Genomic DNA, 16,319 nt, shown 5'->3' on the forward strand with positions numbered 1-16,319 from the left:
TCACTCCCATGGTGCAAGAGCTGGCTGTGTAGAATATCTGCCGAAAAGCAAAAGGCAAAATATATCTATTCCACAGGTAAATAATAATTTTAAAAAAACCCCACCTCCCAGTGAATTGTCAAAATTCAAGATGCATTTCAGGGGGTTGGACTAGGCGACGCTTGGGGTGCCTTCTGACTCTTTAATGTTCTGCTTCTCTGTTAACTCTGACATTTGGGCTGCGTTTAAAAAAACAACTTAATATATCACAGCCAGCCCTGCCACTATAAGATTAAAAAAAAGAGGTGACAGCCTACTGGAACCTCTAATTCAAGCATAGGCAAACTCGGCCCTCCAGATGTTTTGGGACTACAACTCCCATCATCCCTGAACACTGGTCCTGTTAGCTAGGTATCATGGGAGTTGTAGTCCCAAAACATCTGGAGGGCCGAGTTTGCCTATACCTGCTCTAATTAATTGCACTCCTGCATTTGTTCCCAGAGGGCCGATTGTATATCTTGGGAGAGAGAGTTCTGTAATCATGGGGACACCACAGAAAAGGCCCTGCCCCTTGTCGCTACCAGGCTGACCTCCCTTCCTGTATGCCCAACATAGTAGGCAGAGCCAGGGGACGACAACAACAGGCAGAACCAGAACCAATGGCAGTCAGAGCCAACTAATTCTGGTTCTGTCCCCATCTTCCTCCCCTGCTGAGTTCTACAAGGGGCAAGTCTGAGAATTAAGAGGAGGAAGTTGGGAGTTGGTAAGAAAGCAGGCGGGTGGGGGCAAGCTGAGCTTGGTAGGGCAGTGCCCCCTTTTCCCCACTGACACCCTCTTTGGACAGTCCCAGCAGGCTGGTAAAATAAAAAAATATTAACAAATTAATAAAAAAAAATTACAGGCTAATATATTTAGTACACTTAGTTGCAAGGATGGTTTAAGAGAACACCCCTAAAATATTTTACTTATCTCTGGGTCTTTCAAATTCCCTATCTGGAACCAAACATATTTCCGAAAGGAACACACAGTAAATTTGCTGCAATCTGTTTAAGCAGTCGTCAGTGGCGTAGCGTGGGTTGTCAGCACCCGGGGCAAGGCAAGTAATTTGCGCCCCCTAACCCGTGGATTTGCGCCCCCTAACCCTAACTCCCAGATGTTGCGCCCGGTGCGGCCAGCCCCCCCTGCACCCCCCACGCTACGCCACTGGCAATCGTCAAGCGAAACACGCCTTGCGAGAAATTCATAGGCAATCGTTGCTTTGAAGTGTTTTACCCCACAACCAAACATTAAGTAAAAAAAAAGGTTGGCCGCTTCTCCTCAAATGCACACTCCGAAACTCCACATGGTATAACGTGGAATAACTGCCGTGTTTATTGCATATAAAGCACCTGAAATAACCAGGTGCTGTACAAAATAAAATAATAAAATACAGATAAACATTTTCAGGACCTGTGGTGTTAAGGTAACTTACAAATGCCGACTGAAATGGCAGTAAGAAACTTAAAAGTTGGATATAACCCCCCCCCCCTGAGCTCACACTGGAAGCAGATAGGAAAACATGGGTCTATGTGCCTGCACAGCCATAGCCAATGCTAGTCCTACTCAGAGTAGACCCATTAAAGTTAATAGTGATGGCAAAGAACATAAGAAGAACCTTCTGGGACAGGATCCTGTTCTCACAGCAGAGGAAGAACATAGCCATTTTGGCTGGTAGCCATCAAAGGCGTGCTCCCCATTGGATTTCCTCTCTTTTAAAGCCACCACTGGCTCTTGTGGGAGAGAGTTCCACAGTCTATTACGCTGTGTACTTCTTTTTGGCTGTCTTGAATCTATTCCTGAGTTCTAGACTAACCTGGCTCCCAATGGTTTCAATGGGTCGACCCCAAGTGTAAGCTACTGATGGTTTTTGAACTATTATTACTAAAGGGATCAACGCTTAGTTCAACCTGATACAGGTAACTAAACATCCCTAATGCCGCCAAGCTCACCTTTCCAATGTGGAAGGAATCCCTTGGGGCTGGTGGAAGGGGTTGTCCTCCAGATATGAATTTGTTTTAAAATAGGGAGATTACTAGATCTACCAATGGGCAAGTTGGTAGAACGTTAACAATGCATTGTTATCACATTAATGTAACTTAAGGCATTGATGCCAACACAGATCTATAGGGCTGAGGTGAAGAATCATGTTGCTGGGACTCTAACTCCCATCAGCCCCAGCAAGCATGGCCAATGGTCAGGGACAATGGGAGTTGTAGTCCAGCAATATCAGGCATTCTCAAATATTGCTTTAAGGCAGTGTTTCTCAGTTTTATTTTTTTAATAGCCACTTGTAGCTAAAATAAAAGATCCCACCACACTCCTTTCAAACCTGGCTGCCCTAATTCGTTCTTTTGAATTTTCAAATGGATTGGAATTTTGTGACTTTTGATTTTTCTTATTTACGTAGATTTACTTTTTTGTTGCTGTTGAAACAAACACACCCAAGATCTTCATATGCCCACCAGGTTGAGAAACATGGCTTTAAAGTATAAATAAAACAAAAAAGGGATGTTAAGTAGGTGTGTGGGGGGGAGGAAGAATGACCAGGGGTCAAATCCGGGGAGAAAGGGAGGGGAATCTTGAAGTCCATGACTTCTGGCTCAGAGGTTAAAGTTGCGAATTTTTCTTCTTCATCAGGTTAGTTTTGCACAAAGGTTGATTTGCTGTCGACTTGCTCCTCCTGGATGGGAATTCGGTAACTGCTTCTTCCGTCTGAAAGATGAGGAGGAGGGAATTGCAAAGGTGAAGGTGGAGAAGACAGGTAAGCATAAGCTTCAATATCTGGGTGATCCAAATTGGGATGCTTCGGGTTTTTTGGTCCCGAGCTCTCGCAGGAACTAGTTGACCAGTGTTAGAGCGCGAGACCAAAAACCGAACCCCTTTTGTTCTGGTGCACTGGCACAAGCCAGCTCACTCGTGCCAGAGCGCCAAACCAAAAAAAACCGGGACATTCCAGGATCCAATCAGAAGCCAAGAATGACTTCTGTAATTCCGGGATGTCCAGCTTAAATCAGGGTATGGATAAGGTGTGAGGAACAACCTGTGCACAGAAAGCATATCCTGTTTCTAAAACTGGAGGTGGTCATCTTAGAACATGGACTTTCTGATCCAGATCAGAGCCAAAGAACAGGTGGTCGTCTATAAATTGTTGAGTTCTGGTTTCCAAAAGCTCCAACTGGGCGACAGGAGTTATAGTCCCACAGTTTCTGAAGGACATCAGGTTTGGGAAGCTTCACTGAAGCCACATTCACTTTAAGTGCTGCGATACCACTTCAAACTGTCATGGCTGCCCCCAAAGAATTATGGGAGTTGAAATTTGGTTAAAGGTGCTGGTTGTTGTTAGGAGACCTGCTACTCCCCTCAAAGAGCTGAAATTCCCAGAGTTCCCTGGGAGGATAGGAGTTGACGGTTAAACTACTCCTGGAATTGCAGCTCTCCGTAGGAGTTTTGAAGGCTAGCTGTGTTTCAGTTTGCATATTGTTTCAGAAAGCTCATAGCCAGTGTGGTTTAGTAGTTAAACCACTCAGCCCCACAGCTCATTGGGTGTGACTTTGGGCCAGTCACTGCCTCTCAGTCTACCCTTCCTCACAGGGTTGTTGTTTGTGGTGGGGTTAAATGGAAGCAGAAGAGAGAACTATGCATTTCCACCTTGAGCTCCTTGGAGACAAAGGTGGGATATAAATGTGAAATGAAAAATTTAAGGCTATATATATAATAAATGTTCATAACTGCATATATAAACCACATGTCTGAAACCCCACAGAAAAAGTCCTGAAACCATTTTGTCCCTCCCAAATTGACCTCAAATATTTCTCTGCAAGGTTGAAGGAAAATGGAAAAGCCTCCCCATTGTCTTTTCGTTCACAAATCCTGTCTTAAGGGTATGTCTGTGTATGAATAGGGTGAGCCTGTGACCTGGCTCAGTATTTGTCATTACAAAAGATTGGCCAGGCTCCCCAGGGTATCCAATCAAGTGACCATTAACAGGTAACCTGCCAGACAGGAGATAAACAACACACTCAGATTTCTGTTGTAGACCGCCCTTTCTGTGATGTAGGTATGATGTATCTGGGGGGTGGTCTTGGACTCCGGGGCAGGCAATTTAAAATGTCTATATAAGGGCCTTGTTTTGGGGTCCTCCTCCTTTCCTGCTTGTGAGGGGAGCACCCTGTTGCAACAGTTCAATAAAGATCAGGCTTACTAGCTGCTTTGCTTCTCAATATTCTCTGGTTATTTTCTCCGACCAATGGAGAACCTACAAAGGACTCTATAAGGGCTCTTGTGTTCCACATAAGGGAATAAGGGCAGATTTTTGTTTATTACAAATGCAATACATAAACAAACAAACAAACAAGCAAACAAACAAATACTGCTGTTTGATTTTGTGTCATTCGTTCTCGCTCTGGACATACCTTCCTGAAGCATTCTTGACAGTGCCTCAGTCCTTGCCTTGACCTCCACCTTTTTCCTTTTGGATTTTCCCCAAATTAGAAAATAGGCCACCCCTCCCACTGCAAGAAGCAGCACTACAGTGATGGAGATGATCAGTACCAACACTAAAAGACAGAGGAGAGAGGTCAAACATTAAAGCTGTCCAGGGGGAGATTTTAAGGGCTCATTGAATCAGCTATTAAGCTAGGAGTTAACTCTCCAAATGCCACCTCAGAGTGGCTCAGAGACGTTCCAAATTTTCCATTAAAAAAGAAAAAAGGTGTGGATGATTGGAAAAAGGGAACTAGATTCCAAATTCAGTTTGGAATCATGACTTAAGTCCTGTTGCGGGGGGTTGGGCTAGATGTCCCTTTGTGCCCCTTCCAACTCTTACCATTCTATGGTTTCAATGGGCGCAAAGTGCCCCTAAGTACAACCTTATGCTTCTCGACTCAGCAGCAAGCCCCATTTAGTTCAATGGGGATTACTTGCTGGTAATCATGGATAGGATTGCTGGTAATCATGGATAAATCATGGATTGCTGGTAATCATGGATAAAGGGACCCCTGACCATTAGGTCCAGTCGTGGCCGATTCTGGGGTTGCGGCGCTCATCTCGCTTTATTGGCCGTGGGAGCCGGCGTACAGCTTCCGGGTCATGTGGCCAGCATGACTAAGCCGCTTCTGGCAAACTAGAGCAGCGCACGGAAACACCGTTTACCTTCCCGCTGGAGCGGTACCTATTTATCTACTTGCACTTTGACGTGCTTTCGAACTGCTAGGTTGGCAGGAGCAGGGACCGAGCAACGGGAGCTCACCCCGTTGTGGGGATTCGAACCGCCGACCTTCTGATCGGCAAGTCCTAGCTCTGTGGCTTAACCCACAGCGCCACCCGCGTCCTAATCATGGATACTGAGACACATTAATATGAATGACCCTAAGTTATATCCATTAACTTCAGTGGGTCTGATAATTTCAGGGCAGGTGCTCAATGCCACTCATGGCTAACTAAGATTTATTAATTTCAATGGGTCTACTCTGAGTAGGGTAGCATTGGCTATAACCCATAGTCTGGGCCCTACATGTTTTGGAATTGCTGCATCTATTAAGTCATTTTGGGCTAAGTTTTTAAAAACGTATATTTTGCAGAATATGTGTAGATTATCTGCTTTAAAACAGGATTGAGAAAGAATGAAGTACAGGCCAGAGTGAGCCCATGGAAAAATAGAAGCAGGAGGTGCCAACATTTTTTGGTTGGGGAGTACATTTTGACTTTTGAGCAGCTCCTCTGGTCACTTCTCCCTTCACCCAAGAGACAGAAAGTGGGTAAACACACACAAATCCTTTGGAAAAATGAGTTGGGTGATTGGTGGAGCCAGCAGGGCTAACCTGAGCCTTGAAAAGCACATAGAGCTGAAAAAGGAAGTGGGGAAGAGTGTTGCATTTCCAACTTCCTCCTTCAGCTCTGCATCATTTTCAGGGGGGTGGGGCTCAGAGTCTTTGTGAGCACCAGGAAAAGACCTTAAGGGCACCATTGCACCTACAGGCACCATGTTGGTGACCCCCCAATTGAAAGCAACGGAACAAGAGAAATTAGCAGAAGAATCGGCATTTCTCCCCCTTACTCCGGCTCTCGGGTCCTAACGCTCCGGATACTCCTGGATCCATCACTTTCACATGAGTGGACGAAACAGCGCGAGTAAATGTGGGGTCCGTAGTTGACACACCATGCCCCCATTCTGAACTAGGCTGACGTGTGACAGTCGTCACTCTTGGATCCACAGAGGAAAGTTGCGAGCAGAAAAGAAGAAGAACATTTCAATATTTTTAGGATAATTCAGGCCCCATCTGTATTGGCATTCTGCCGGTTTTCAAAGATGCGCCCATTTGCACAGGTGTTCCCTTAATCTCATGACCCCAAGTCTCCAGTTTAATTTTCTATATTTTGTTTTAATGGGATTTCTCAATTACGTTTTTAAATGCTTATATTTTAATGCCTTCATTGGATTGTCTTGGTACCCGACCTAAGGCGCTAAGCCTTACTACTTTTAATACCTGAGGATGTGTATGTTTAGGACTACAGCAATTAAACAATTACAACAAGTGAAACATGACATTAGTATTAAAACACAATATTAGAACAGTTTTAAACAAAATTATGACTACAAAATTATTATTATTATTATTGATATATGTTTTAATTATGGAGGTTTATGTATTAAAGTTTGTGCAATGAGCTTTTATACATGTGAAGCCTATTTTGCCATTAACAAGTATATGTTTTGTTTTATAAAATAAAATGGTTGTGACCTTTGGCCAGTCACTGTCTCTCAGCCTAACCTACCTCACCAGGTTGTTGTGAGGGTAAAATGGAGAGAGGAGAATTCCTTATAAGAAAATGTACAGAAATGTAATAAATAAATGTAAATCTGAGTATCTGTCTATCATCTATCTATCCCAATTCTGTTGACCCCACCAACATCAGCTGCCCTTAAACATTATCTTTTGCTGGACAATACTTACTCTGGCCAAGACTGACATTTCACATCCCCTCTTTTGAGAAACTGCCCACTGGGACAGGGTTTACAGACTGAAATGATAAGAAACAAAACAGTTTTTAAAAAGCGAACTAACGGCTTGTCCACACTTAATTTTGCCCTGCACTTTGCAGACACAGGGCCACACTTTAAAGCTCCAGAGCTATCACTGCAAAAACCTGCTCTTTAAAGCTGAATCACAACAAACAAGCAATTCAGGTTTTCCATGGATTCCATGGATTTCCAGTGTGGTATTGTGGTTAAGAGCGGTAGACTCGTAATCTGGTGAACCGGGTTCGCGTCTCTGCTCCTCCACATGCAGCTGGTGGGTGACCTTGGACTAGTCTCGCTTCTCTGAAGTCTCTCAGCCCCACTCACCTCACAGAGTGTTTGTTGTAGGGGAGGAAGGGAAAGGAGAATGTTAGCTGCTTTGAGACTCCTTCAGGTAGTGATAAAGCGGGATATCAAATCCAAACTCTTCTTCTTCCCATTCAGCTGTAAAGTGCAGGTTTTTGTGGGGAAAACTGCACAAGCAAGCAAGCAAAGAAACAAGCAAGCAAGCAAACAAACAAGTGCTTGGCTCATGCTTGCAAAGTGCAAAGGAAAGGTAACTGTGGATAGTCCTGTTAATTATAATAGTTTAATAACTGACACTGAAATTAGAATGCCTAAATGTGTATTGGTGAAAAGGTTTAAAGTGGGGATTATCCCCCATTATGAAAGCCCAGAAGCGCACTCTGAGCTCTTGCTGAGTTGATTATTAACTAACTAACTAACTGATGTTCTTTGGTAGCTAACGTGTAAGTGTTGTAACCTTAGATCATGCGATGAAGGTATTGGGTTGCAAATCTCCATTTTGTGGGGAGTTGCCTTAGTGTCCTTTGTCTCAAGGCTCTGTGAAGTAAGAACATGTAAAAGACCCTCTCTGACTGAGAGAGAGAAAACAGCTCCAGGCTAGAAATGGATGCTGTGGGAAGAGACAGACCTCTGCTTCTAGGTCTGTTGAAATTATTTCATATTTTGTAAGATGCTGAGCGTGTCACAAGACATTTTTTATGTACATTTGATGTTTTAATTCTGTTGCAAAGAAAGTTCTGCCAGTAAAACTTTGAATCATATCTTTATGGGTCTGGAGAATAATTTCTCCTGAAAGGAGTCAGTTCTTATGCATCCAGTCGCTTCAAACTGTGCGGTATTAATATCTGCAATAAATCCCTAAGAAATAAGGCAATACTGGAGCAGGCTGGATTCGTGCTGGGCAAGGTCACTTCCTACTTTGGCTAGGAACAGTCAAGAAGTGGCTTCCACTAGCAATATATTTAGACAGGCCACCACCGGCCTTGGACTTCGGAAAACTCAGTACTTACTCTTTTCGCCAAAATTTCCACTGGCTGGAAAATGGCCTGGGAGGCAGGTGCAGACTGTGTTGGAGGTTGTTTTGCATGACTCCTTCTCCTGGAGTCCCTTGTCTGCAGAAGAAAAAAGAAAAAAATGAAGATGGAAGAAGGTGTGCTAGCTGAAAAGAAGGTTGATCCCCACTCCTGTAGGCGATAAACCACTGGCCTGATCTGGTGGAAAGCAGATTTGGGGGGAAAGATGCCATAGATCAGTGGCAGCAGAAAAGAGGTCCCAGGGATCAGGATTTGGCTGAGAGCCTATGCTGAGAGCAGACAGAGCATAAGGCACTTGCAGAGAAGGTCCCATTAGGAGTCTGGAGGGCTCATTCTGAATCTCCATTCCGGTCCTGGAAGATGTAGTGGGAATTATAGTATATGCAGGGATAGATAGACTACATGTGATGAGAGGTGCACATGAGTATGTGAGAGGATATTGTTCAGAAAACCTCCTTACTCAGAGTGTCTTAAGGACGTGTCAAGAATGTTTGTGTAGGAAGGACTCAGCCTTGAGATGGTCTGACAGAAAGTAGGCACCTTTTTCTTCCCGCCGAATCAGGCGTCCAGCTCTGATAATGCAGGCATGCTTTGCCTCTGAGAACTTAACCTAATTTCTATGCACATGTAAAGCTAAGGTCCGGGAATGCCCTATAAAAGCCTGTGTAATTTACAGGCCTTTTGTGGGGGGGGGGTTCCCCGGTGTATAGGGACGCAGGTGGCACTGTGGGTTAAACCACAGAGCCTAGGACTTGCTGATCAGAAGGTCGCGGTTCGAATCCCCACAATGGGGTGAACTCCTGTTGCTTGGTCCCAGCTCCTGCCAACCTAGCAGTTCAAAAGCATGTGAAAGTGCAAGTAGATAAATAGGTACCACTCCGGCGGGAAGGTAAACGGCGTTTCCGTGCGCTGCTCTGGTTCGCCAGAAGCAGCTTAGTCATGCTGGCCACGTGACCCGGAAGCTGTACACCGGCTCCCTCGGCCAATAAAGCAAGATGAGCGCCGCATCCCCAGAGTCGGCCACGACTGGACCTAATGGTCAGGGGTCCCCTTTACCCCTTTACCTCCCCGGTGTCTGCTGTTATTATGTCCAAGTAAAGCTGCCTCAAACATCATAATGGTATGTTTGTTGAAGATATCCACCACTCTTTGAAAGAAAACCACCAGTCTAAATAATAATGTGCTGTATTCCACCCCTCTGAGCAGGGCGATATCCCAAGGTTCGTGTTTCCCTTTGGAATGAGGCACAGCGGAGACTGCGGTGTCTTTATGATCTATGGTTTATTTACAAGCTGAGCCTGCAGTGGAAGGGTTCACAGCATTAACACCCCAAAAGGGTCTTGTTTCTTCCAAAGCCGCAGCCTTGGATTCAAACAGAAATCAGACATTGCTCTCAGACATTTCTCTGACTCTCTCTCCAGTTTGCTGCTTTATTTCTAAGTCATGCCACTGCCCCTTTCAACTCCAAACTCTGCCCTTGAGGGAGGGATTTGCCATCTCACACCAAGCTTCACCAGGAGGCTAGCCTGGCTATTCCAAGAATTAGACACCTTGATTAAATTCTAATGCTTGCTGGGATTAGTGGGGTCTAGCACCTACACTGAGATCCAGCGCTGAGGGCCTTCTGGCAGTTCCCTCATTGTGAGAAGTAAGGTTACAGGGAACCAGACAGAGGGCCTTCTTGGTAGTGGCGCCCACCCTGTGGAATGCCTTCCCTTCAGATGTGAAGGAAATAAGTAGCTATCTTATCTTTAAAAGACATCTGGAGGCAGCCCTGTTCAGGGAAGTTTTTAATATTTAACGCTGTACTGTTTTAAACACTTGATTGGGAGCCGCCCAGAGTGGCTGGGGAAACTTAGCCAGATTGGCGGGGTATAAATAATAAATTATATTATTATTATTATTATTATTATTATTATTATTATTATTATTATTATTATTATCTTAGCACCCCAAACTCATACATTAATAATAATCATAATCATAACAATCATAATCTGAAGTTCAGTCTGGCTTGGTGTCTGCCTTACTGTCTCTTCTGGGGCAACAGATCTGTCAATTTCATTTTCTCCCATTCCCAGTCATGCTTATTTTCCCACGTATTCTGAGGCACATTTGTGTGTGTGTGTGTGTGTGGTTGTGAACAGGACCTCACCTTTGGAGCAGGTTGTGCAACGCTTGCACCTCGATTCAGTGTAGCCCTCATTGTAGTAGCCATGGTCGCATGGCTCACAGGTTGAGTCGGTAGACACCGTGCAACGTTTTGCCAACTCTTTTCCTAAACAGAAAAAAGGGGTGCTGAGAAAAAGGGGCAAAGGGCAGGGACACACAATGATGAAACAATCCCCAAACGTTTCAAATGTAGCTGGATATTTAGGATTCTTGTATTTTCACCCAAACAGTCTGGAACAACGTGGAATCACAAAAAGTGGGCCTGAAAAATATACTATACACCTCAAAAGCCAGGGTGAAGAGGTGTGTCTTCAGCATTTAGTGGAAGCTGTGTGGTGAAGACACCAGGTGCACCTCCATGAGGAGGGAGTTTCACAACTTAGGGGCCACCACAGAGAAGGCCCTGTCCTGGGCTGCTACCCTCACTGAACCTCTAAGGATGGAGGAACTACCAAGAGGGTCCCCCTCAGACCAACTCAGAAACCCAGAGGGTCTGCAGGGAAGGAAATGGTCTTTCAGTTATTCGGGGCCTGGGCCACGGAGGGCGTTAAACACCAATGTGAGCACCTTGAATTGGGCCCAGAAATGAAATGGCAGCCACTAAAGCCGTTTTAAAACAGGGGTTATCTATACAGAAAGCTAACCAGAAATCTGGCTGCTGAATTTTGGACCAATCAAAGTTTCTCAGTCTTCTTCCACTGCAGCCTCACAAAGAGTGCATTGCAATAAATAAATGAGTAACAAAATCCCGTTCCATTATAGGGTTTTCCCTCCCATTCCCTGCAATCCAGATTATCACTATTTTTGGATTTAAGCACATGCAGGCAAATCAAGGTTGCATAGTTGGCGCTCTTATGCACCAAACCTTCTTTCTGCAACCCACCCCCCTCCGATAAAAGGTTCAGAGGTTTTGCCATGAGGAAACTAATGGGGAAACACATGAAAGGCATGGGATAAAGATCTGCTTGACGTAACATCTAACCACCCCACAAACAACTCAGAAGGAATTGATCAGTAAATACCTGACATTGTCTAATCCAGGGCTTCCCCAGCTCTCACCACTACTGCCCACCCATGGAAAAATGGCTACAGGTCTTGCTGTACCACTCCCTTCTCCTTCTGCACCAATTGCAGTGCACTGTGCTAGACGCTGTATCGTTCCTCATTATATTTTTGCTGCATCAAATATATCTCTTAGATGTTGAATCTGATTGTATTGCAACTTGAATTCCAATAGACTTCTGATCGTAATGCAAGAAGAGAAATGAAAGAAGCAATAACAACACAGTTAAAAAAACCAATGGGGATACAGTGGTACCTCGGGTTAAGTACTGAATTCGTTCCGGAGGTCCGTTCTTAACCTGAAACTGTTCTTAACCTGAAGCACCACTTTAGCTAATGGGGCCTCTTGCTGCTGCTGCCGCGCCGCCGGAGCACGATTCCTGTTCTCATCCTGAAGCAAAGTTCTTAACCTGAAGCACTATTTCTGGGTTAGCAGAGTCTGTAACCTGTAGCGTATGTAACCTGAAGTGTATGTAACCCGAGGTACCACTGTATTTTACGTGACGGGTGTGTCACCTCCTCCTTCAACCACAAATCCACAGATGCGGTGCGAATCCCCTGAGTGAGGCATGGGTGGCCAGAGGACCAAAGTCAGGTCTAATCTCCCCACAAACAAATCAGGATGGATGCTCAATAAACAAGTCTGAAAGCAACCTTCCTCTCTCTCTCTCTCTCTCTCTCTCTCTCTCTCTCTCTCTCTCTCTCTCTCACACACACACACACACACACACACACTTTGCCATTTAACCTCAACTGGAGAATCTGTGGTCCACCAGGTGTTGCCTTGAACCAAGCTGGCTGGCGGCTGATGAACGTTGCAGCCCAACATCTGGGGAGTCACAGATTACCTGCCCCTGTTGTGTTTCGGAGACCTTTTTGCTAACTAACATTCTAGTCCGTATGGCTCCCCCAAATGCCAGACATCCCTGGATGATGTTGGACCGCCCAACCCATCTTCCCCATCCGTTGGGCCAAACTGGTTGGGGGTTGATGCGAGAGAGTTGGGGTCCAATAGCATCCACCTGACTTTGCCAACCACCTGACACCCTACCTTCAGCGTTAAGTTACCTGCTGGACATTTCCTGCAACACTTTGAGTTCCAAAGCGGGTATTCGTTCTCGGCACACTTTAAGCCCCCCACGGTTTGCATGGGCAAAATGAAGATCAAGAGCAGAGCGAGTCCCAGGCTGTAGTTCATGGCCAGCTTCAGCGTGGCTGTGCCAGTTGCTGTCTTCATCGAAGCAGAACAGGAAGAGAAAAGCATGCAGACTCTGGAGGCTGACTGGCAAATTTCAGCCTTGAACCAGAGGGAAGTTCCCAGCAGAAGACCTTTGTTGCTGGGTTTTTCTTTCTGAATGGAGACCAAAATCCATTTCCTCTTTCTGAGTCAGCTCACACTCGTTCCGTTTATATGAGTAAATTGTAGCGATCAGCATTTCTTCTCTCTTACTACTAAATTACTGTAGTTTGTTTTCAACCAGCGGTGCCTGGTGTGCATTGTGTCTGGTCGGGAGCCCAACAGTAGGGGGAGCCAGAGCCAAGGACATGCAAAAAGGATCTAGTGGTCTTAAGGTAAAGCGACCCCTGACCATTAGGTCCAGTCGTGACTGACTCTGGGGTTGCGGCGCTCATCTCGCTTTATTGGCCAAGGGAGCTGGCGTACAGCTTCCGGGTCATGTGGCCAGCATGACTAAGCCGCTTCTGGCGAACCAGAGCAGCGAACGGAAACGCTGTTTACCTTCCCACTGGAGTGGTACCTATTTATCTACTTGCACTTTGACGTGCTTTCGAACTGCTAGGTTGGCAGGAGCAGGGACCAAGCAATGGGAGCTCACCCCGTTGCAGGGATTCAAACCGCTGACCTTCTGATCGGCAAGTCCTAGGCTCTGTGGTTTAACCCACAGCGCCACCCGTGTCCCATCTAGTGGTCTTAGTAGACCACAAACTTAGCATGAGTCACCAATGTGATGCAGTGGGGGGCGGCGGGGAAGCTAGCCCAGTTCTCGGCTTCATCAACAGATGTATAGTGTCCAGACAAAGGGAAATAATAGTATCACTATGTTCTGCCTCGGTCAGACCCCCACTTGGAGTACTGTGTTCAGTTCTGGGCACCACAATTTAAGAAATTTAAGCTGGAAAGTGTGCAGAGGAGGGCAACCAAGATGATCAAGGGTCTGTGAACCAAGCCTTATGAGGAACAGTTGAGGGAGTTGGGCATGCTTAGCCTGAAAAAGAGGAGATATGACCGCCATATTCAACTATCTGAATATGGAGCAAGGTTGTTTTCTGCTGCTCAAACCAATGGATTCAAATTATAAGAAATGGGATTCCAACTAAACATTAAGAATAACTACCTGGGAAGATGGCGAACACTCCTTCAATGGAGGTCTCTAAATAAGGCCCACATTGTCCATCTGTCAGGGGTTATTTCACTATGATTCCTGCATTGCAGAGAGCGGATTAGAAGACCTTTTGATCCTATGATTTTATAACAGATTTGTCTATTCCATACCTCTGAATGTCAACTGCGGTGCAGTACCAGCAGAAAGGGGTTATATGCCCTACAGGACCGCTGGGCCGGGCCCCCTTGGAAGCAGGGAGCTAAGCTAGGTGGACTTTTAGGAAGATCTTCTGGCGCCCTTCACAGAACTTGGATAGAAGTCCCTGCTTGTCTCGGAAGCCTCATTCTGCAGAGAGCAAAGCTTGCAGGCCTCGTCGGAGAAACGGGACAGGAAGAGAAATTATGCTGATACCAGCACTTCTAGAAAGGTAAAGTCCCAATGATTCTGCGGCAGGCAGAGGAAACTCATTCTAGTTTCATCCTCCTCCTCCTCCTCCTCCCTGCTGAGTTGTACAAATGCAACAAGGTGGCTGCTGTCTGCAAATAGGTTGGTGTGGCAGTGGCCCATTTGCCCTCATGGACCAGCTGCCGCTGTTACTCAGAGCAGACCCACTGGGATTAATGGGCCCAAGCTAGTCATGCCCATTCATCTCAATGGGTCTACTCTGAGTAAAACAAATGTTGAAGGCTGCCCAGATGCTCAAAGGCCAGCATGGGGAACCTTGGCCTCATTGCCCTTCCCTTCCAATCCATGTTTCAGTTTCAACAGGTCTCCAGGATTTCAGTGATTGAACCTGGGACCTTCTGCACTCAAAGCAGGTGCTCTGCCAGCGCGCAACAGCTCTTCCCCTGCAACTGAAAGAAGAAGCCTGGTCTTCATGGTTCTGAATGAAGGGCTCCTTTAAACAGCAAAACAAGAGGCTCCTTACCCCAGTTCAGACAATTGGTCTATCTAGCTCAGTACTGTCGACACAGACTGGCAGCAGCTCTCCGGGGTTTCAGGCAGGTCCCTCCAAACCCTACCTGGTAGCGCTGGGGACTGAGCATGGGACCCTCTGAAGATGCTGTCCCACTGAGCTACAACCGTTCATGGGACATCGATAAGGAGCACTAGCCAAAGGAAGGACTGCCCAGTGTGTGAACAGCGCCATCTTTTTGAATGCTTCCTCTGGGCATTTAAAAGACTGAACCTTACCTCCCTGACCCCTTTCCTCTGCATTTTCATTTTTTGAAAGCTCACCAGGGTTCACCAACGTGGTGCTTGCTGGGTCACCTTGCCTTCTGCTGGAGATAAGCTTGAAAGAAGTATCCTATGGTAGCCGACAGGTTGCAATGTGTACTTGGTTGTGGTGTGTGTGAAAAAGACGTCCACAAGTTTCTCCAGTTTGCAGGTGAACCCACAAGCCCTGAGACACCCGGGCAACTGGTTTAAAACCAGTACCATACAGAGCAAGGCTGCTGTATGCAGATGGCCAGGAGACAATTGCCAAGCAGTGAGTCATGGCAATAACACAAGATGCTGCCTGCTAGATCAGACCCTCTTGCCCAGGATAATCTACCGCTCTGACTGGCAGCAGCTCACTGGGGTCTCAGGCAGAAAACGGCCACCCCCATCTCTTCCCACCTGAACAGTGGCGAGTGCAGAGACTCTGCATGCACTCATCACTCAAGTGTGCTTTTCTTCCCCATATACCCAAAGGAGCACCCCCTAAAGCATTTATACAAGCTGTTACAATTGGGAATGAAAATCTGTGGCCCTCCAGAGGTTGCTGGACTCCCGATTCACGTCAACACCAACCATTAGTCATGCTGGCCACGGCTGATGCGATTTGGAAGTGAAAACAGCAGCCCGTTTTAATTAGTCTTAACAGAAGCCAGAACAGCTACTCATGCAGAGACACAGCAGGGAGACTCCTTTCTGAATGGCTCTTCCCCCTTCCCAGGAGCCTTCAGTCCCAGGATGGAAAGCCTGTGCCCCTCCAAATTATTATTATAATTTTTATGATGTGCCCTTCCCCAGCAGGTCCCAGAATGGGTTACGTTACAGTAATTTAAAATTGAGAATTAAAAACTGGTGGAACATATTAGGCTCCATGAATCATTTCAATCCCAGCTGGTTCTAATAAGAGCTGTGACTTTTAAGAACTGGGGCCTGGGCTTGCATTTTTTCCTTCTCCCTCCCAATCCTTTTGTCCTTATTTGCCATGTCACGTCAAATATTGCTGGACTACAACTCCCAACATCCCTGACCATTGGTGATGCTGGCTGGGGCTGATGGGGGTCCAGCAACCTTATCTAGAGGACCACAGGTTCCTCTTGTTTAAATAAAGCAGGGGGTGTTTGAAAGAATAATAAAACACACACACAG

At 46.0% G+C, this 16,319-nt stretch overlaps 1 protein-coding gene across 1 annotated transcript; it reads right to left on the bottom strand.

Annotated features, from left to right (window-relative positions):
* Positions 1-1,200: 1,200 nt before the first annotated feature.
* On the bottom strand, positions 1,201-12,945 carry TNFRSF4 (TNF receptor superfamily member 4). Its single transcript, XM_083628957.1, has 7 exons — positions 12,679-12,945; positions 10,532-10,654; positions 8,353-8,454; positions 6,972-7,038; positions 6,074-6,219; positions 4,431-4,574; positions 1,201-2,730 (listed from the first exon to the last, which is right to left on the bottom strand). The coding sequence occupies exons 1-7, from the start codon at positions 12,872-12,874 to the stop codon at positions 2,657-2,659; spliced, it is 852 nt and encodes a 283-aa protein (XP_083485083.1). The 5' UTR covers positions 12,875-12,945; the 3' UTR covers positions 1,201-2,656.
* Between the last annotated feature and the right edge of the window lie 3,374 nt (positions 12,946-16,319).

Source organism: Podarcis filfolensis (assembly GCF_964270895.1).
Source record: "Podarcis filfolensis genome assembly, chromosome: 8".
Lineage (NCBI taxonomy): Eukaryota > Metazoa > Chordata > Lepidosauria > Squamata > Lacertidae > Podarcis > Podarcis filfolensis.